Source organism: Notechis scutatus, chromosome 4 (assembly GCF_049901735.1).
Source record: "Notechis scutatus isolate UNSWTSFEM ecotype Mainland chromosome 4, rNotScu1.2, whole genome shotgun sequence".
Lineage (NCBI taxonomy): Eukaryota > Metazoa > Chordata > Lepidosauria > Squamata > Elapidae > Notechis > Notechis scutatus.
This window is the reverse complement of record NC_142012.1, coordinates 52,624,835-52,647,022: the sequence shown is the minus strand read 5'-3', so window position 1 is coordinate 52,647,022 and position 22,188 is coordinate 52,624,835. Positions and strand designations below refer to the sequence as shown.

At 44.4% G+C, this 22,188-nt stretch overlaps 1 protein-coding gene and 1 long non-coding RNA gene across 2 annotated transcripts in view; one reads left to right on the top strand and one right to left on the bottom strand.

Moving 5' to 3' along the window:
• The window catches only part of LOC148130742 (uncharacterized), an 89,896-nt gene that overhangs the window by 45,061 nt on the left and 22,647 nt on the right, over positions 1–22,188 (top strand). The gene's annotated exons all lie outside the window — the stretch shown is intronic.
• The window catches only part of KCTD8 (potassium channel tetramerization domain containing 8), a 46,385-nt gene continuing 38,208 nt past the window's right edge, over positions 14,012–22,188 (bottom strand). Inside the window, 1 exon segment of the mRNA XM_087963485.1 lies at positions 14,012–15,105. Within this exon segment, the coding sequence (XP_087819611.1) occupies positions 14,645–15,105 (461 nt within the window). The 3' untranslated portion in view covers positions 14,012–14,644.

The window sequence follows — 22,188 nt, the reverse complement described above, 5'->3', positions numbered from 1 at the left end:
GTGCGGACATGCCCCCCCCACACCCCATGGATGGCTTCTGAATAATCATCCCAAGATAACAAGGAATAATCATCCCAAGATCTCCCGTAGCACTTGATCAGATAATGACATACTTTTTATTGCACAGATTAAATCTTAGTCCAAGGGCGATGACCTCACTTGCAGGAAGTCAGATGGATGGTCCTAATTTAGAAGGTATGTGTTCTGACCCACACCCTTTTCCGACAAATCAAACACAATTCAAAAAGAACAGAAACCTTGTAATGGTTTTACAAAATAATAAGCTGTGATAAGCACAAGCCTTGCCAAACTGTGCAAGCCTTGCCAAAAGATAACAGACAAGAAATAATTTGCAAAATAAGAATCTTCAAATACAAACTCAGGATACTGGAATGTCCACGAGGCTGGAGTTTCAAAATGTCTTTGCCTTCTGCAAAGAAGGCTAGCTTTTATCTTCTTGAAGGAGGGGCCGTTACCTTGCAGCCTTACTCCCGAGTCACCTGTGCTGCTGTAGCTGCTCTTTCCTGCAAGCAGCCCTGCATGCACGCGCCCTTGGCACAGGCTCCTCGGGAACCTCCGCATTGCTGCTGCCAGCCCCCACAATCTCTGAAGGCAGCAGTCCACTCCCTAATGGTCCTGGCCCCTCATCTGAGTCCTCACTCTCCTCAGCTGTCCACACCTGCTGCTGGCTAACCACAACAGCATGTCCATCTAGCTCTGGAAGTTGGAGGAGCTGCCAACTGGAAGGGTCTTCTAGAAAGCCCTGAGAGCAGCATTCCCATTGGCAAAGCTCATTCAGGAGAACTTTCCAGGGTTAATGAAGATTCTCCATCATCCAGATCGTCGTTGTCCCAAAGGTGCTTTTTCAAGAGGCAACTGTGTCAGAGTATATTCATGAACTGGAATAGAGCATGGTAACAAGGTCAGCCAATGAATAGGCATAGCAACTAAATCAGCCAATGAGGACTGCTTTGGAAACTGAAACTAGAAGTAGCCTAGGTGTGGCTTTATATTAAGCTCTGCAGCTCTGCAGCCATGTTGAGCTCTGAGTCTGTGTTGAAAATGAAACTGCTCCTCTCCTCTGCTTGCTTGCTGAACTAAAGTGAAACTGGAAGTTCTCTCTTTCTCTCTGTGCTGCTGAAGTTACTTGCAACACGTTTTCTGTCTGAGTTTGCTCCACGTTGGAGAAATCTACAACTGGTTTGTAAAATCTACTTATTATTTTTATAAAGATGTTAAATGAAGCGTCAGCCATCTGTGTTTATTTTTCTGGTGCTGAATTAATGCTGCAAAAACTCTGAACAAACTGGACTTTCTCGTTTTGGACAGAGAGGACCGCTGGTTTCAAAGAGGGGGGGTCAAAGAGGCCATGTATGTCAAAATTGAACAGCCCTCTCTTGACAGAGGAGGAGGGATACGACCAGTAGTGGAATTCAACCAGTGTAACAACTGGTTTGGTGAGCACAAGCATGCCAAATGCTCAGTGTGCACAGACAGTGCATTTGAAAACAGCTTTAAAACTTACCTTACTTTCAGCCCCAGTGAGTAAAACAGCTGAGGCGTGGCAGAGTGGCCTTTGTTTGAAGCCCAGCTGATAGGCGTGGCAGAGTGGATTGCCATGCCTATCAGCTGGGCTTCAAACAAAGGAAATATAGGACAGACTAGTGCAGGGGTGGATGGGCAGGGCCAACTCATCACCGGAACTACTGGTTTGCTCGAACCGGTCCATACCTGCTGAATCCCACCCCCGGATATGACATCCTCTATCTCCAGTCTACAACACCGTCCTTTCAGCAGTTCCAAGAAGGCTCCACACCCATTTGCACTACCCAGGTGACCCTAAGGACACAGACAAACCTCCAAGTGGCCTCAACGGCTCTCTAAAAACAATGCAAATGACCAGCTTGTTTGCAAGGAGTATAAAGCTCCCATTCCCCACCATCCAGTCAGAGCTGGAGAAGCTTCTTGGAGGAGAAGGGAAACGTCTTCAAAGAAAAAACAAGAAAGTCCAGTTGCCTCTTGGGAAAAAAAAAAGCACCTTTGGGACTTCCAGGGCCAATGTTCTTTGCACAAAATACTCCGGTTTCCCTTGGCCAAATCCATCACTCTTGCCCTACCTGTACGCCAGGATCATGGTTAATGCTTAAGGCTTAAAGTGGATGGCAGCAGTCACCTGGTTCTCGTGAGAATGATGAATGTATTTTCTCCCCGATCCTCAAAATGGAGAGGCACTGGTAAATTTGTGGGGCACGGAAGGCCTGTCTCATTAATCTTTGTCCCCAGGTGGATAATGGCTCTCATTAATTCCCACTCATTGGTAAGGTGCACATGTCTGAGATTATTAAAATCAACATTGATATGAAGGAGGAAAAAGGCTAAAAGCTGCACCTTTACATTTATGGCAACAGGCTAAAATGGGACATGGACATTAGAGAGTCTAGCAGGAGTTGGGGGAATCAGCTAAGACCAGGGGTGGGCTGCTACGAGTTCGTACAGGTTCGGGCGGACCCGTTGCTAACATTATGGATGCTTTGGTGAACCGCCAAATCCCACCTCTGGTTGGCCTCACTCACCCAGCCCTGCCCCTCCCAGGCCTCAGCGTTCCAACAAACCTCCCTTCCAATCAGTAAGTTCGAGACCAACATATTTCAAAAGTACCTTTATTAGAATAGTACCTGACACATCTGTGGAATCCCGAATCTAAAAGTTTTCGGGCTTTCCACGATTTCCCAAACTACAAATCCATTCCCCCTTGATCGTCATCCCATCACATGGCCCAATCATATCCATCCAAAAGTAAGATCCTTATTTCATCCTGCGCCAAACTCAATGACCTTGGACTAATAAAAGAATTTTATTTTGTCTGCTTAGAGTTACTTAATTGAAATCACCCCACCCTCCCACTTTCTCATGGCTATGTGGCAGTGTGGAATATGGCTTCCAAAGCGGACACCAGGACTCTCCATGGGGCCCATTTTGGATGTGAGGTAAGTGCAGGGCCCGCATGGAGGCTCAGAGAGGGGAGAAAATGGAGCCCGCTGGAGGCTCAGGAAGGCCGGAAACAGGCTCTTTTCTGGCCTCCGGAGGGCCTCCAGAGCCCAGGGGAGGCCGTTTTTGCCCTCCCAGAGGCTAAAGGAAAGCCTTAGGAGTTTGGGGAGGGCAAAAACACCCCCCACACACACACTGTGGTGCAGGAGGCTACACCCACCATGGCCACGCCCACCCAGCAACCGGGCAGAGAACCCGTTGCTGACATTTTTGAAGCCCACACTTGGCTAAGACAGAAGTATGAAAAATCCTATTTTGTGCATGAAACGTCCCATCTCCGGTTGGCAGACTGGGATGGAATTGAAGGGGCCCTATTAGTCAAAGCAAAAGCCACAGGGCATTTTTCATGAAGGATTTGAATTTGGAGCCTCTAATGATCAAAACGGGGGGTTTTTCACCGAGCTACGATCTTTCTCTACTTGCGAAAGACAGACATTTCTTATTTTCAGAGCAAACTTCCTACAAGTCTGCAGAAGTTCTCAGTCCTCCAGCTCGTGGTTGTCCCAAAGGTGCTTTTTTCAGGAGGCAATTGGACTTTCTGATTTTTCTTAGAAGACATTTTGCTTCTCTTCCAAGAAGCTTCTTCAGCTCTGACAGGATGGTGGGGGACGGAAAGATTGATACTCCTTGCAGACAGCTGGTCATTTGCATCCTTTTAGAGAGCCATTGAGGCCACTTGGAGGTTTGTCTGTGACCTCAGAGTCACCTGAGTGGGGCTCCTGGTTCCTTGGTAGTCTGCAAATTTTCTTCTGGAAATCCATTCCTACTCCCACACCATTCAAAAGGTGTTCATCCCAAATTGTATAGGTAAAAAGTCTGTAGAGATTCTCAGCCATCCAGGTTGTCCCAAAGGTGCTTTTTCAAGAGGCAACTAGACTTTCTTGCTATTCTTTGAAGACGTTTTGCTTCTCATCCAAGAATCTTCTTCAGCTCTGACTGGATGATGGGGAGTGGAAGAATGTATACTCTTTGCAGACAGCTGGTCATTTGCTTCAAAGAAAAAAAAATAAGAAGAAGGTCTAATTGTCTCCTGAAAATGCACTTTTGGGACAACCATGACCTGGAGGACTGAGAATCTCTACAAAATTTTAGCTACACAATTTGGGATGAACACTCTTGGAATGGGATGGGAGTAGGGATGGATTTCCAGAGGAAAAAAATTGCAGACTACAGGAATCATTAGCACTACTCAGGTAATTTTGAGGACACAGATAAACCTCCAAGTGGCCTCAATGACCCTCTAAAAAGGATGCAAATGACCAACTGTCTGCAAGGAATATCAATCCTTCCCTTCCTCACCTTCCAGTCAGAGCTGAAGAAGCTTCTTGGATGAGAAGCAAAATGTCTTCTAAGAAAAAACAAGAAAGTCCAGTTGCCTCCTGAAAAAGCATATTTGGGACAAACTTCTTACAATACTCAAATATTCCATCAACTGCAGAATCAACCCCAGACTTCACGTATCCCTGTGAAATAATGAGGGCCTTCTGTTTACCATCCAGCCATTATGAAGATATTATACCATCCATTAAACTAAATATGTTATTCCACACTTAAAACAACGGATCAATATCCATTAATGTTCACTGAAGACTGGGATCAAAATAAGATTATACAGTAAATGAGGCACAAGCAAACTAATGACCCATTTAATTTGACAGATTTAAAAAAATATTCACCAAAGCAGATAATGTCCTTTAAGGAAAGCAGAAAAATAACTAGCAAGAGTACCAAATTAAGAGGACTGAATTCTACTTCCTATTCTGGTGTAATCTTCTGGTGTAATTTGATTAAATTCTGGTGACAGTCATGCATGCCCGGATCACCACAATTAGAATACATACATACATACATACATACATACATACAGTATATACAAGTCACACTGTTGGCAGGAAATGTCATTACAGCAGAATTATATTTATTTTGGCAACCAACACATTGGTTTAATCCCAATTCAACAATCCGATTATGATCTGTAAAGTCCTGTAGAGCAGTGGTCACCAACCAGTGGGCCGGGGACCACTGATGGTCCATGAGAAATTTTTGGTGGTCCGCAGAGAAATGTTACCCCCAAAGCAATTAATCCAGGATGTGCAGGAACACAAGGCTGCGCCACCCACATGGCCCATGGAAACACAAGGCTTGCGCCACTTGCATTGCAAACAACATGAGGTAGTGAGGGAAGGGGAGAAAGGGTGGAGGGGGAGGACTTGCCCCACTCACTCCAGGTACCTTGCCTGGCCACCGGGCTGCTTCTTTCCACTTCTTTCTTCTTCTGCTTTTGACTGCATGCAAGGAAAGCAGCAAAAGTCTGTCTTTCTCTCCCCCAAACTCCACCAGAAATGAGTCTTTGGGATCCTGCAAGGCATCTTGCTCCAAGAGGCTGCACCAGTGCAACAAGTCTCACAAAGACTCATTTCTGGTGGAATTTGGGGAGAGAAAGAAAGACTTCTGCTGCTTTCCTTGCGTGCAGCCAAAAGTCTCTATCTCCCTCCCCATGAGAATGGAGCTGGAGACAGTATCCTGTGATCCCAAATAAAGAATGATTGATTGGTATGAAAACAGGGTAGGGAATTTTCCTGCAGACTTTTTTTTGGGGGGGGGGTCCCAGGGTCTCTGGTCTGCGGGATTTAAAATTAGGAGTTTGTTGGTCCCTGAGGTCCAAAAGGTTGGCGACCCCTGCTGTAGAGTATCACATTGGAATATATCAAGGCTTGTCTTACTAAACATGATTCTACTTTCCTTCTCTGGATCTTTAGACAGGGATGACTCAAGATCCTAAGCACGGGAGGTGAAAAAATATGAAATGGAAGGCAAATTGTCTCTTTTGTGGTCCTTGTATGTTCATCATTGGTACCAGAGGTGGAATTCAGCCGGTTCAGACTGGTTCTAGTGTCCCTGTAGTGAAAATTTTGACTGGTTCAGAGAACCGGCAAATACCACCTCTGTCTGGCTCCGCCCACCCGCTCCTTACCTCTCATCTCTCCTATATTCTGTTGTTTATTAGCTCAGCTGATCCAGGCATGAATTGTGCGTTTGGAGTGCCTCGGCGAAGGTAAGAAACAGGTTTTTGACGGTTATTGTCTCATTTGCACACACGGGAATTGCACATTTGGTGTGCCTCAGCGGAGGTAAGAAACTTTTTGTCGATCTTACACTCATTTATATGTACGCAAAACATGCACGCATAGAACCGTACATAAAACCGGTAGGCAAAAATTTGGAAAGACACCACTGATTGGTACATAATTCATTCCCAAATTCTGTCTTACATCACTCGAGCCCCATTATCTACCTGCATTAAATCTTTCTCTTAGTTGTGCATATGAAAACCATCGGAAAGGAAATTCCTCTCTACTCATTGTTCTCTTGACTTCATTTTAAATTCTCCCCTTTCCTTTATTAATAAATCTCGATCTGTTGTTTCCCATTTCTAACTGCTGCTTTTTTTCCCCCACTATCCCCTGAAATCTTCTGCAAATGATTAGATTAGATTAATAGAGTTGGAAGTGACCTTGTAGGTCATCTAGTCCAACCCCTCCCCTGCCCAAGCAGGAGGCCCTTCACCATTTCTGACAAATGGCAGTCAATGATTTTATGGAACATTACAAATTACAGAGGTACGCCAGGAGGAGGGGAAATAAAGGGGGGAAAGAAGAAAAGACATTGATTTCCTTCCCTTTGGTACAGTAGAATAAGATGATAACATCAAACCTCAACTTTTTATTTTTACATACTAGCCATTTCTATAACAACAAACCTATCTCATCAGTAAAAGCCAAAATCAACGGTTTGGTTTTTTCCACCTCAAGCACAAAGTCCAGAAGTGGTTTCCAAGTAATAGCTGCATTTTGTTTTTCTTTAATCAAAGCAGTTAGTATGTACATAAATTGAGGAATATTGAACAGTAGCCAGGGAAAGCAATTCACCCACAAATTACCCAGGGATTTCTAACAACTTCATATGTCCTTTGCAAAATCTGCAGAAGAATAATATTCTTGTTCTTGTAACTGTCACCCAGCTTTTCAACCGTTAAATCCCTTACTCAGGTGAGGGGCATCTCCGCCAATTAGATCGAAACGGGTGAGCCGACTTTCCTGATAAAAGGTTGAGTGTCACATTCAGATCGGCTTCCTTGTTCGAGAAAGACAGAACGAGGTTTGGTCTTTGGAGAGTTATTAAGACTACCTTTGCCTGTTTATCACAGAGATTTTTCCATCTTGACAGTGTCAAAGAATGCGTTCTACAAACACCAACACGTTAACAGGGGAGACTTCTCAAGTCTGCTGTCAAATCCTGACACCGTGCAGATGTTGGGGAGGGAAAGCAGATGTTGCTAGCAATAAACATGCCTGTCACGAGGGCTGCTGAGAGTTATTGATTAGTAGCCTTAATAACATCTGGAGATGCCTGTTGATTGATTTTTGTCCTGCCATACGCCAGTTGAATTTACATCTGGGATCTGGATTTAGCAAATGAACGGTGCGGTGGCCTAGAGAAGAAGTTCTCGCCTCACAATCAGGAAGCTGTGAGTTTGATCCTAGGTAGAGAATGATGTTTCCCTCTCTGGGCATGTTGAGAATATATGCTGAATATAACTCCGCACTGGCAACAGGAAGTGCATCCGGCCAGGAAATACTCAGCTGCATTCAGTTGCCCAGACTCCACCCCACAAGGGATTATGGGGTCATTAAAAGGAGATGATGATCTGGATTTATGGAATGGGAGAAAGAGAGTCAAGGATCAGGCCCTGGACCCCACGAATTCAGAGGAGGAGGGTAAGTTTGAGTTGGCCAGGAGGCTCCAGGCAAGGACCAAGTTTTCTGGCCAACTGCTCGCCATCTCCGAGAGGTGCTTTTACTTCCATTACTTTCACTTTCCTTCTAAGTTTTCCCCCTCCCCTCCAGACAGAATGGGATGACTCACCACAGCCAACTTCCTGCAGCCAACTCGCCATGACCAACTAGGTATGGCCAACTAGGTATGGCCAACCCAGAGATAAGAACTAATTTACAAGATTCTCCAAACACAAACTAATATGTCCACCAGTTGAGCTTAAGAGCTTCTTTGCTATCTGCAAAGAATGCTTTTCCAAACTTGGCTTTTATCCTCTTGAGGAAGAAGCCATTACCTTGCAGCCTTACTCCTGAGTCACCTGCGCTGCTGTAATTGTTCTCTCCTCTGAGCAATCCTTTGTGCACATGCACTTGGCACAGGCTCCTTGGGAACCTCCTCATCGCTGCTGCCAGCCCCCACAATCTCTGAAGGCAGCAGTCCACTCCCTGATGGTCCTGGCCCTTCATCAGAGTCCTCGCTCTCCTCAGCCATCTGCACCTGCACATGATCTGACCGGAGCTTTTATATATAAGCAGCCAGGACACCTCACTCTCTCGGGCCCCTGATGGTGTGGCCTAGCCTGGTCATGAAACACCTGCAAGAAAGCAACCCGGTGCAGGCAGCATCTAAGGACCATCCGCTCATGACATGCATAATTGCCAAAGAGCCGCAATCATCTCTTTAAACAAGGAGGACAAAAGATCTCATGTTTTTCTGAACACACTTCGAGCTTAGGGGATAAGTAATGGAAACGAGACACATTATCTCTTCTGAAATATAATTTAGTTTCTGCATCGAGCCGCTGAAAGACAGAACCTGTGGTCTTTTAGCAGATAAATGGTTTGCAATTTTTTTCCCAGCACTTGGGCCATTTCCGTTTTTGCATTCTGATTGTTCCAGGAAGCACTTACTGGGTAGATCTTTGCTAAAGTTGTTATACGAAACCAAAACATAATGAATTATTTGATGGGGGAAAGGGAAACGGTAACTGCCGCCTACTTTCCTGTTTTGCAGGATATGTGTGACAGGTGAAATAATGTCCCTGAGCACTGTGTGACTGACTGACACCAATGTTGTGACTTAGTTGCAGGATCCCAGTTGTGTTAGACTGCATGAGACGCAGCAAGACTCTGGGGACATGACACCAAGGAGCAGGTGACCTTGATCCATTCTGAAGACAGATGAGGGAAACAGGAAGGGATGGGACCTTGGAGGTCATCTAGTCCAACCCCCTGCTCAGGCGGGAAACCCTATTCCATTTGAGACAAAGGGTTATCCAATCTCTTCTTAAAAACAGTGTTGAAGCATCCACAACTTCTGGAGGCAAGTTGTTCCACTGATTAATTGTTCTCATTGTTAGGAAATTTCTCCTTAGTTCCAGGTTGCTTCTTTCCTTGATGAGTTTCTGTTATGAACTAACAAAAACTATTTAATAAAACTTATCAACCTAATGATAAGCAGGCTTGTAATCCTGCACCTTTGATTGGCCCTTGGATAGCGAACAGGGATTGGTCCTTACGGAGCAACCTGATTGGCTATTAGTTTAACATCTCTCATTGGGCAAAAGTTAAGCATTTGGACACAAGTCATTGGTTAACAGGTCAGCAGCCAGCTCTATAAAAGGGCTGCTGCTGCCCAAGGTTTTTTGGCTCTGTTCTTAATCCTTAATAAAGAGTTGAAGTTCACTAGTTCTCTGACTCGTCTCCGTTCCTTACACCCATGCCCAGAATATAACAGTTTCCATCCATTGCTTCTTCTCCTGCCTTCAAGTGCTTTGGAGAATAGCTTAACCCTTTCTTCTTTGTGGCAACCCTTGATATATCGTATCATCCCTTAGTCCTTCTTTTCATCAAAGTAGACATACCCATTCCAGCAGCCATTCTTCATATGTTTTATCCTCCAGTCCCCTAATCCTCTTTATTGCTCTTCTCTGCATTCTTTCTAGAGTCTCAACGTCTTTTTTATAAAGCGGTGACCAAACCTGGATGCATTATTCCAAGTGTGGCCTTATAGAGTGGTATTAACACTTCACGTGATCTTGATTCTGTGACGGATGTATTGGGGAAACTGTCTGCAATAAATTGCCTCCAAAGTATATCATGCAATCCATTCTGCATCTCCTACCCCATACCTTTAAAAAAATTCTACAATGGACACAGGCCAGAGCCAAGAGTTGAATCCCTTTGATTGTGTCCCTTGTGAAATAAAGTGACATTTTGTCCCAATCCCCCCCCCCCCGAGAGTATTTTCTTTCAAAATCCCTTTTCCCTGTTTTCTTGTCCTGGTGACATTTCTACAGCTTTCGTGCATTTGCAAGGTATGATCAGGGGTGGGATTCTACCAATTCGCACCTATTCGCTAGAACAGGTTGTTAACATTCTAAGCAGTTTGAAGAATCAGTTGTTACAAGAAATTACTGGCCTAATCCTGTCAGGAAGGAAACATTCTGGTGTTGCTTACAGAAACTGCCTCTCCATTAACCCTTATTACATTCTTGGCAGGACTAGACTTCCTGTCTCAGGAACCTCTCTGGAGTTTTTTTCCCCTCCTTTGCTGGTACTTTGTTTGTGTGGAGTGACCATTCAAAGTTACAATGGCACTGAAAAAAGTGACTTATGACCATTTTTCACACTTACAACTATTGCAGCATCCCCACAGTCATGAGAGGCCAGGTGAGGAGATGCGTGCCTCAATGTGAGTGATATTGAGTTGGCCACATCCAGCCAATCACATAACCATCAAGCCATGTCCACCCAGTCACATGACCACCAAGCCATGCCCACCACCTAAGCCACGTCCACAGAACTGGTTGTTAAAAAATTTTGAATCCCACCCCTGCGTATGATGTCTTTGCAAATAGAGGACCACTCATTTTTCTGCTGGAGAAAAAGCATACACCATTTGCATAAGCAAGGAAAGTCAAGCTGGACCATTTTTATTAATAGATACTGTGAACCAGCCAAGAAAGGATTAAGATCGGCTTTGTCGCTAAAATCTTCCGGTGAACTTGGCAAGCCTCCAGTTGGGAGGAAGCCAAAAACTGGGAAATAAAAACAAGAAAGGACAATCCTTTGGATTGGTGCATGTTGGCAGGCAGAAAATTGAACTAGGGGAAAAGAATCGCAGGGAATTAACCAGGGGTGGGCTTCAAAAAAAAATTAGCAACCGGTTCTCTGCCTGGTAACTTCCAGGAACCCGGTTTTTTGGCCTCCCCAAGCTTCCATACGGGCCCTGCACTTACCTGCGATCCAAAATGGGCTGCAAGGAGACCTCCTGAGAGGGGAGGGGTGGGTGGGTGGGGCCAGCCAGGGGTGCGATTTGCTGGTTCACCGAACCGGCCATAAAATTAACCACCGGTTCGCTCAAACTGGTGCGAACCGGTAGCAGCCCACCTTTGGAATTAACTGAAGCCCCGAATGACATTTCTATTTGTTGTCCCAACAAGGTCGAATGTCTCACATCTGCTATTCCTTCCTCAGTTATGTGCCACATGCTTTTTTTTTTGTTTTGCTCGCTTTAATGCAGAAAAAGGCAGTACGCTGATATTATGCTGCATTTTCAAAGACCGTCTGAGCAACCATTAAACCCAGAAGGTCACCCAGGGTGGAGCCTGCTAAAAAAATTCATTTCCATGGCAATACAAGTCGTGCTCGCCTTATGACAACTGAGTTCAAATGGAAACTCATCAAGGAAAGAAGCAACCTGGAACTAAGGAGAAATTTCTGTTGCTAAGTGAGACAGGGGTTAAGTGACTTTGGCCTCATTTTAAGACCTTTCTGGCTACAGTTGTTAAGCCGTGTTGGTCTGGTGTTAGCCTTGGAGTTAAATCTATGCTGATCTGGTTGCTGATTCCTGGTAAAGAAATACTGAAGTCTTTTTTTGTTCTCTTTTGGGCTGGTTGATTATCTCTTCTGCATAGTCTATAAATTGTGTTTGAGACCCCTGGTCTATAGTCTATGTTTTTCATGTATCCGTGTCTATTGATGGCGAATTTGTCAGAGTGCCAGGCTTCTAGAAATTCCCTGATGTTTCTGGACTTGGCCTGGTCTAGGATTGTCCCATTTTCCTATGGTTAAGTCTGTCTAGATATTGTGAAATTAAAGAATTTTTGTCATGCTTTCTGATTCCCTAAACAAACTGTTGTATAGTCAAGGGCAAAGAAAAAGGAAAGCAGAAGAGAAAGGGAAAAGATTTGGATTGGTACATAAATCACAGTTAGAATTTATCCACTGTAATGCTTCAGTTTCAATTATGTAGTTACAGGGGTGGGATTCAGCCGGTACGGACCAGTTCGGGTGAACCAGTAGTTCCGGTGATTAGTATGCCCTCCCACTCACCCCTGCCCTAATCTGTCCTATATTTCCATGTTTTGCAGCCCAACTAATTTGTGCGGCACACAGTGAATTGCTGCGCATAAGCTGTTTTACTTACCAGGGCTGCAGCAGAAGGGAAGTTTTAGAGCTGAAAATATGTGGTTTTCAAACGCTGCCTGCACGCGCTCACCAAACTGGTTGTTACACTGGTTGAACTGTGTAGTTATGACTAAACCTTGTTCTGACATCTTTAATGAGATGTGACATAAGCATGAGACAGTTCCGATTTGTTTGATTTAGAGGGGGATATTTCAGATATTGGTTATTTGATTCCACAACTGCATGGGGTATTTTGTGTATAAAATTTATAGACTTCCTAGGGCAATGTTTATTGAATCAGTCAAAACTGCAAAATTGTGTTCCTAAACATGTAGATTGAACTCGCGAAATAAAACAGGCTACAAAATCTCAGGACTTGAAAATATTTCCACACTCGTGTCACCAAGGAATTCTTCCAACGGTGATGTACAGATTTAAATTATCGAAGAAACAACTGTGTGGCAAACAAAGGTGTGAAACAGTCAAATTAAGAAAACAAATTGTCTGCATATTTTTTTAAAAATTCAATAACAGCGATATTTCACTTTTCTCTACAAATTCTTAATTTATAATAAAACCTGATTTGCTAGATTGTTTTGTGTCACCCTGATGTATTATTATTCATACATTGAGAAATGTATGTTGATGGCTGTTTCTTATTAGGGATAATTTAGTATCATACACTAATTTACTATCAAGTCTCAGAAATACTATTTTCTTTGCCGGATAAGAATTGTGCAACCATGGTGAGATTTTAACACAGCTATTCTGAATGTTGTCTTTTTTCCTAACTTGGTGAAATTCTCTTGAACATTTTAATTAAAGCTCAAACTCATAGCATTATTCATTTGGTCTATAACGTGTTATTTACGTTAGCAAAATAAATGAATCATGAGGACCTTGAGTAAAATCTTAAAATGTTATTTGAAGGTTCAAACGGCAATCAATCAATCAGGAAAGTTTAACAATAGGCCCCTTTAAACCAATGGATTAAGAGCATGTTTATTTTTAATTTTTCCAACATCGCTGATTAACATGAAAACAGAAGATTTTCAGATCATCAAACCAGTTTCACAATCCGCTGATAATTTTTTTGCATTTCACAGAAATAACCCTGGCAAACATTAATTAGATGAACGTCATTTAACATGATCATTTAACAATATAAGGCATATTTACACCATCCTCACAAAACAAACACACAGCCATACACAAATCCTCATAGTTCAATTCCAAAGGCATTTTACAAGTTATAATCTTGGCAACGAACAAAATGTTTATCCCAGAAGCACGCAACCTTTTGTTCCCTCATGTGAGCCACTTGTCCCTATTGGGCTCATGCAAAATGGAAGCTTCCTTCATTGTGCTAATTTTTAAAAATGTGTTTGTGCCAAATACTATCCCGTATCTCTAGACCACAGTTGGGGGAAGCATGGTCCCTTTTTGACTTGTGGACTTCAACTCCCAGAATTCTTGAGGACGCCAGTTTAATATGAAAGGTTCTAAGGCAGAGGTGGGGGAACAATGGCCCCTTGATGACTTGTGGACTTCAACTCCCAGAATTCCTGACCTGGACATTTTAATATGTAAGACTCAGGTTCTAAGGCAGAGATAGGGAATGATGGCCCCTTGTTGACTTTTGGACTTCAACTCCCAGAATTCCTGAGGCCGCCATTTTAATATGAAAGATTCTAAGGCAGAGTCGGGGAACTGGCTCGGGAATTGTGGGAGCTGAAGTCCACAAGTCATAAAAGGGCCATTGTTCCCCATGCTGGCTTGGGAATTCTGGGAGTTGAAGTCCACAAGTCATAAAAGGGCCATCGTTCCCCATGCTGGCTTGGGAATTCTGGGAGTTGAAGTCCACAAGTCATAAAAGGGCGATTCTGGCTCTGGAATTCTGGGAGTTGAAGTCCACAAGTCATAAAAGGGCCATTGGTTACCATGCTGGCTTGGGAATTCTGGGAGTTGAAGTCCACAAGTCATAAAAGGGCCATTGTTCCCCACCCCTGCCTTAGACCCATCGTTTTGTGCTGTGGAACTTTATATCACTGCTGTAACATATATAAAATGGTGAGCGACCAGATGATATATTTATTCCATGGATGAGAAGGCTTAAACCCCCAAATGTCTTGACCATGCATTTGTTAACTATTATAAAAGGATCTAGGTTTTATTTTCATTAATCCTATCCTTTAAAAAAAGAAAGAAAGAAAGAAAGAGTCAACTCATGTCCTATCCAGTTCACAGAAAGAAAGAAGCCGCAGAAGTCCAAGGAGAAGACCAACAAGTAAACCAGCAATGGAACAGATACCTAATGCACCATGGACATGAGATGCAATATCGAAAAACTATAGCCCATATTTTTGCAACAGTTCAGATTGCCACGGACGTTTCCTTTCTGGGAAATCGTCGGGGATGTGAATATTTTTAAACTCCTGAATACATTTTTTCATCTCTTCTTCAACGCTGAGCTTCTCCGAGACCTTTTTCTTGGAAAGGTTTGTTTCTCTGGACTTACTCATCAGAGTCTGGAAAAGTTCGCTGTTTCGACGTTTGTCTGGCGGGGGCATTTTCTGGACCGGAGCCTTCTTCGATGGGCGATCCAATGTCAGGGTATTGGACTCGTGGCTCGTGGGCTGCTGAGCGCTAGTCGCATTCTCTTGAGGCGTGCTCGCTTCGGAATGGCTCTCGCAACTGGAAGTGGACAATTCATTGCAGGACGTTCCGCTCTCGCTTCCTTTGTCCGTCACCTTTTCGTGTTTGCGATCTTCATGCTCTTGTTTGGGAGACACCGTTCTCTGTGGTGGTCCTAGTAAACATAAAGAGTTCAGATTATTAGGGGACAACAGCCAATCTGCAAACATGTTCAATGTCCTGTAAGTTCAATTACAAACACACACACACACACACACACACACACATACACACAACTACAAAAGATCAGTTGGAGGTCTGGGAATGTGTCCAAGAAAATCGTTCTCCATCTGGCTGAGTTTGGAGCACTCCTTTGGAGTGTCAAATGACCCTGGCAGAGTCTTCTGAAGCAGTGCAGAGGCCATGATGAACTTCCAAATTTGGATGTTCAGAGCCTTTGTCACTAGAATAATATTTTATTTTCCAGGCTTGCCTAGGGTTTCAGTCAAGGATCATTCCTAACCACAACCATATTTTATTTTCAAAACCACTTTATATGTCTCAGTCAGAGGTGGGCTACCGCCTGTTTACAACGGTTCGGGTGTACCGGTTGTTATGATTCTGCACAGTTCGGCGAACCGGCAAATGCCACTACTGGCCAGTTGATATAAACCCCCTTTTTAACTGGGATGTCTGCTCCTACAATTATCTACATTCTTCAGACCCCAGTAACTACCGGTAATGCCATAATATGATTGACTCTAGGGAGACCAAAAGCCAACACAGTTGTAAGCTGCATAAACAAGAGGGATAGAATCAAGATCACATGAGGTGTTAATACCACTTTATAATGCCTTGGTAGGGCCATACTTGGAATACTGCATCCCGTTTTGGTCGCGCTATGATATAAAAAAGATGTTGAGACTCTGGAAAGAGTGCAGAGAAAAGCAACAAAGAAGATTAGGGGACTGGAGACTAAGACATATGAAGAACAGTTGTAGGAATTGGGTATGTCTACTCTGATGAAAAGAAGGACTAGGGGAGTCATGGTAGCAGTGTTCCAATATCTCAGGGGCTGCCCCAAAGAAGAGGGAGTCAGGCTATTCTCCAAAGCACCTGAGGGAAGAAAAAGAAGCAGTCAAGGGGAAAAGCAGCCTAGAATTAAGGAGAAATTTCCTGACAGTTAGAACAATTAATCAGTGGAACTGCTTGCTTCCAGAAGTTGTAAATACTCCAACACTGGAAGTTTTAAAGAAGAGATTGCATAACCATTTGTCTGAAATGGTGTAGGGTTTCCTGCCTAAGCAGGGGGCTGGACTAGAAGACCTCCAAGGTCCCTTCCAACTCTGTTATTCTATTTTCTATTATATGGAAGTGACAATGCCTACTTGGTCTCTTAAACAGGTGCCATACGTGGCACATTATATACAATCTACATCCCAATTTCTGATTGGAATGGTTGATAAGTATTTGGCAGATGGAACTAGCCAATGTTTTTTAATTATGATTTTTTCCCCCTGCTGTAAACAGGAAGAAAACATCTCTTTTCTCACACCATCAAACCTAGGAGTTGATGGATGATCAGAGCAGGCTGGAGTGCATAGACATTTCCCAAAATTGAACCACAAAATGTGTATTTTATTGTTCTATAGATTATAACGCTGGCATCTTTCTTGGTTCACATCCATCTACCACCAGAAATGTTGCTATGACCACAGAGAACCAACAAGAAGGGTTGTTGGGTAAATCTAGCTTAATCAAAAGAAAGGAATAGGAGCGACATGATAACAGTCTTCCAGTATTTGAGTGGTCGTGATAAAGAAGAGAGAGTCAACCTATCTTCCAAAGCAGGGGTCTCCAACCTTGGGAAATTTAAGACTTGTGGACTTCAACTTCCAGAATTCCTCAACCAGCTGTGCTGACTGAGGAATTCTGGGAGTTGAAGTCCACAAGGTTTTAAAGTTCCCAAGGTTGGAGTCCCCTGCTCCAAAGCACCAAAAGGCAGGACAAGAAGCAACAGATAGAAACTAATCAAGGAGAGAAGCAACCAAGAACTAAGGAGCAATTTCCTGACAGTAAGATAAATTCATCAGTGGAACAACTTGCCTCCAGAAGTTGTAGGCACTCCAACACTGGAGGTTTTCAAGAAGAGTTTGGACAGCCCCTTTGTCTGCAATGGTGTAGGGCCTTGATGGTGAACCTATGGCATGTGTGCCACAGGTGGCATGCAGAGCCATTTGTGCTGGCACACAAGCTACAGGCAAACTTATCTCACTGCGCATTATTTCCGGAAAAACAGGAAGTGACAAAACGGGGCTAGTTTTCGACCTACAAAGCTTGCAGAAGCCTGCAGAAGCCTTCCTCAAGCCTTTGGGAGGCCGATAAAGGCCTCAAACCAGCTGAAAATCAGCTGTGAGGTGCAGTGCAGGTAATGGGGGGGATTGCACGCGCATGCATAGGGGGTATGGGGGGCACATTGCCTTCTGGGTGCTGGCACACAAGCACAAGCATGCAAGCGCACGCACAATTTTTGGCACAGGAGCCCAAAAAGGCTAGCCATCACCGGTATAGGGATTCCTGCCTGAGCAGGGGGGGCTGGACTAGAAGACCTCCAAGGCCCCTTCCAACTCAGTGCTGTTCTGTTATTCTGCAGAATTCTTCTGCTAATCAAAACAGATTGCACTGTGATTGCGACGACTCATCCAAGGCAAATATGCCCAAAAGATAAGAAGCAGTAACTGCTTTTGCTGCAATTTTTTTTAAAAAAAGGCAGCTCTAATTCACTTTGGCTTTCCCGCCCCCCCTTTCCTCCCACTTGGATAAGCACCATGAAAGCCTAGCCTACAGCAAAAATAAAATTAACTTCCCAGATCACTACCAAGAGACCGACAGGGCACTTACTACCCACCGTACGGCTCAATTGCAGAATTATAAGCAGCCATTTGGACTTAATGGCATTTCATTCAGGAAAACATTCCTTCTTTCAAAACCACCGAGTTTCGGTTTTAACCACGACAAGCACCATAAAACAATGGAAGGAGTCCTGAAATGTGATAGATAAGACAATCCATCTGGTCTTCGTTTCCCATAAAACATCCAGGGTTACATTTGTGTTGTTTCAATGGGGAAATCCAGGAAAAAAGAACCAGAAGCAATTAAAAATATTGGTGAGGATAACAGGGGCGGGATTAAATTTTTTTAGCAAAGGGTTCTCTGCACGATTGCTGGGTGGGTATGGCCATGGCGGGCGTGGCCTAGTTGGACTCCTGCACCATGGTGGTGAGGGGCGTTTTTGCCCTCCCTGGGCTCCGGAAGCTTTGCTCGAGCCTCCGGAGGATAAAAATGGCCTCCCGGGCTCCGGAGGCTTTTCTTGAGCCTCTGGAGGACAAAAATGGCCTCCCCGGGCTCCGGAGGCTTTTCTTGAGCCTCTGGAGGATAAAAATGGCCTCCCGGGCTCCGGAGGCTTTTCTTGAGCCTCTGGAGGACAAAAATGGCCTCCCGGGCTCCGGAGGCTTTTCTTGAGCCTCTGGAGGACAAAAATGGCCTCCCCGGGCTCCGGAGGCTTTTCTTGAGCCTCTGGAGGACAAAAATGGTCCCTCCGGGCTCCAGAGGCTCTGTGGAGGCTGGAAAAGGGCCTGTTCCCAGTCTTTCAGAACTTCCTGGAGGCCTATTTTTCACCCTCCCTGAGCCTCCGTGCAGGCCCTGTACTTGGCATCCAGAACAGGCTGTGTGGAGACTCCTGGGAGTGGAGGGGCAGGGTGGGAGGGGACAGCTGGTCATCGGGACTATTGGTTCGCCGAACCAGACATAAAATTAACATCCAGTTCACTCGAACCAGTCCAAACCGGCTGAATCCCACCTCTGGTGAGGAAGCACCATCCAGACAGCTCCATTCATAAGTTCACATTGTTATTAAAGTTTCACTATACCAAACCAGCAGCCTACAGATAGCCCTTGACTTACAACGGTTCATTGGAAGTTACAATGGCACTGAAAAATGTGACTAAGGGCCTTTTTTTCCACACTTATGATCGGGTCAAGAAAAGACGTAAAATGGGGCAAATTTCTCACGTAGCAACATAAATGTTGGTCCCAATTGTGCTCGTAAATTGAAGACTACCTCTATTCCTGCTGCTAATTCAGGAAACCAGCCCATATGAAGAATAATGCTCTGTTTTTCAACTTTGAGAAGGAAATGAAGCATGTTCCAAGCCATATACCTCAATCTTAGCAACTATTTGGACTTCAACTCCCAGAATTCTGTCGGCTGCAGAATTCTGGGTGTTGAAGTCCACCACACAGCTTCAAGGCACCACGGTCGAGAAACGCCCTTCTAAAAACTGATTATGTTGAAAATAACTGAGGAGAGGTCAAGAGTACAATTTTGCTTAGGATCTCCAGACCCCAAAAGATAATTTGAATAGATAAATTACTCACTACAGGACTACAGGAACCAGGAGCACTACTCAGGTAATCCTGAGGACACAAATAAACCTCCGAATGGCCTCAACAACTCTCTTAAAAGGATGCAAATGACCAGCTTGTCTGCAAGGAATATAAATCCTTCCATTCCCCACTATCCTGTCAGAACTGAAAAAGCTTCTTGGAATGAGAAGTAAAACATCTTCAAAGAGGAAAAATAAGAAAAAGCATCTCCTGAAAAAGAAACTTTGGGACAACAGTGACCTGGATGACTGAGAATCTCTGCAGACATTTACAAATAACTCAAGCACTTGGAGAAAATAATGTGAAGGGACACATATATAAGCCTCAGGTGCGACTCCCAAATGGAATGGCCTGATCTATGAGTCTGTGTCTCAACAATGAAACGCCAGAGCTGTGGGTTAATCTAGCAAATACATCTTAATATTCTCTACAACTTTCTGGAGACTCCATTAAAAAAAGTCTTGGTATAAACGACTCCACTTTTCTCCTCTCCTATGTTATAATAAAGATTGCCTGCTTAACCATTTCAAGGAGTTAATTTCATTAGATGTGAAAGAATTAGTGGCCCTGTCTAACTCAGACAGTTGACCCTACTTCCACTTTAATCAATGTTTGTATTTTTATCCAGCCCAGGAAGATTATGTTTTATTAGCTTTCAGCAAAAGCTGTTGCTACCATCAGCAAAAGTCAATGCAGCTTCTTTAAACTCTAATAAACACAGAAAGAGCCTACTAATAATCATTTAAGGTTCCAGTTCTCAGGCCTGGATCTATCCAACAGCAGACCACTCTGAATTATTTTGGATATCCTGAATCGGGGGTGTCAAACTCAATTTCATTGAGGACTGTTTAAAAGGACAAACTGCAATGGCCCAGTGCTGGAAGCAAAGCGTGAAAATATTTCTAATTTGTCAGTTCTTATCTGAGTCTTGGCGTCCTTCCCAGTGTGTGTATTTTGATATCTGTGGATGTCTTCAAGCCCTTATCCTGCCTTGTGTCATTAATTGCTTCAGTGTGGTTTGTGTTGTTTTTTCCTCGGGGAGCCAGGTTGGCGTGGTTGATCTTGGGGAGCCGGGCTGGTGTGGCTGACTGGGTGGGTGTGGCTGACTGGGTGGGGATGGCCAGCTTGACACCATTCGTTGGGTGTGGCCAACTGGTTGGGCATGGCTGACTGGGTAGGATGGACACCTTGACGCCACTCCCAAAACTCCTGGCATGTTTCCTCTTCGCATTGGGTATGTGATGACCCAGGGTGGGATACAAAAGCAACAAAGTCACAAAAACAGGTGAAGTCCCTTTAGTTCCTTCAACTTGACTTCAAAGGTCCAATTATCATTGACTGGAGAAAAAACTCCCCCACAAACAGTTGCGAAAAGGAAGAACTTCTGTTCAAACTCAAAATATATATAAATTATAAATAGGATAAAACAACACAAACCACACTGAAGCAATTAATGACACAAGGCAGGATAAGAGCTTGAAGACGTCCACAGATATCGAAATACACACACTGGGAAGGATCCCAAGACTCAGATAAGAACTGACAAGAAATATTTTCACGCTTTGCTTCCAGCACTGGGCCATTGCAGTTTGTCCTTTTAAACAGTCCTCAATGAAATTGAGTTTGACACCCCGATTCAGGATATCCAAAATAATTCAGAGTGGTCTGCTGATCTATGAGTCCTTTTAAACAGTCCTCACAGCTGCAGCCTGTGAAGGGGATCAAGGCCCTTTCCTCCCCCGTAAACCACGCCATTTATGTTTCTCCCTTATCCGCTCCTCCCTGTGTGCCCTAGGATGAAGAGGGGATGGGCCTGGGTCTTCCTCTGAATGCCCAGCCAGCCTGTGCCCTTCCCCAGTTTCCTCCACAACCTCCGGAGCCATATTCCCACTCCCTGTCAGCTGTTCCTCCTCTCCCTTGGAGTCATATTCTAACAGGGGCATGACAGGGTAGACTGGGCCAAAGCAACGCGGGTTGGCCCCTTACATTTTCCACAACAGCCCCACGGGCCAGATCCGAACACATCACGGGCCGGATTTGACACCCCTGTCCTAAACAAGTGACACCAATTATTATCTACCATGTTTTTACATTGCTTAAAAGGAATTCTTTGGGCAGCACACAGTTAAAAACTGAATACAGGGTAGTCTTGTAAGTCAAGCAAAACCTGTATTGCCATGGAAATGATTTTTAGCAGGCTCTACCCTGGGTGACCTTCTGTGTTTAAGGCGAGGGGCTGCAATCATTTCTCAAGACTATGCAAAAGAGACCATCAACCAGCCCAAAAGAAAAGAAAAAGGCTCCAGGGTTTCTCTATCAGGAATCAGCATCCAGTTCAGCATAGATCAGTGCAGTGGTGGAATTCTACTGGTTCAGTCCGGTTCTGCTGAGCTGGTAGAGGCAATGACCAGCAGAGACTGAACTGGTTCTCCCCGCCACTCTGCTTTTGGGCCCGCCCACCTGCCTGGGCTCCCATACTCACCGTTATCCCCTGCTTTTGAAGCACAGCTGCTTTGCGCGGCATAGCAGAGTGCCGCGCAGCAGCTGCTGAAGTGACCAAGAGAGTGCAAGTTTGCAGGTGGTGAGTCAGAACACCTCTGCACCTGCGCAAACGCCTTTGCACCTGTGCAAAGTGCACATTTGGCATGCGTGAGCACACCCACCAAGCCAAGTCCACTGAACCAGTAGTAAAAATGTTTGAATCACACCACTGGATCTATGCCAAGGTTGTGATGACCCAGGGCGTGGCACAAAGGCAACCCAATCAGATAATCAATAAGAGTCCCTTTATTAGTACCAACTTTGCCCCCAG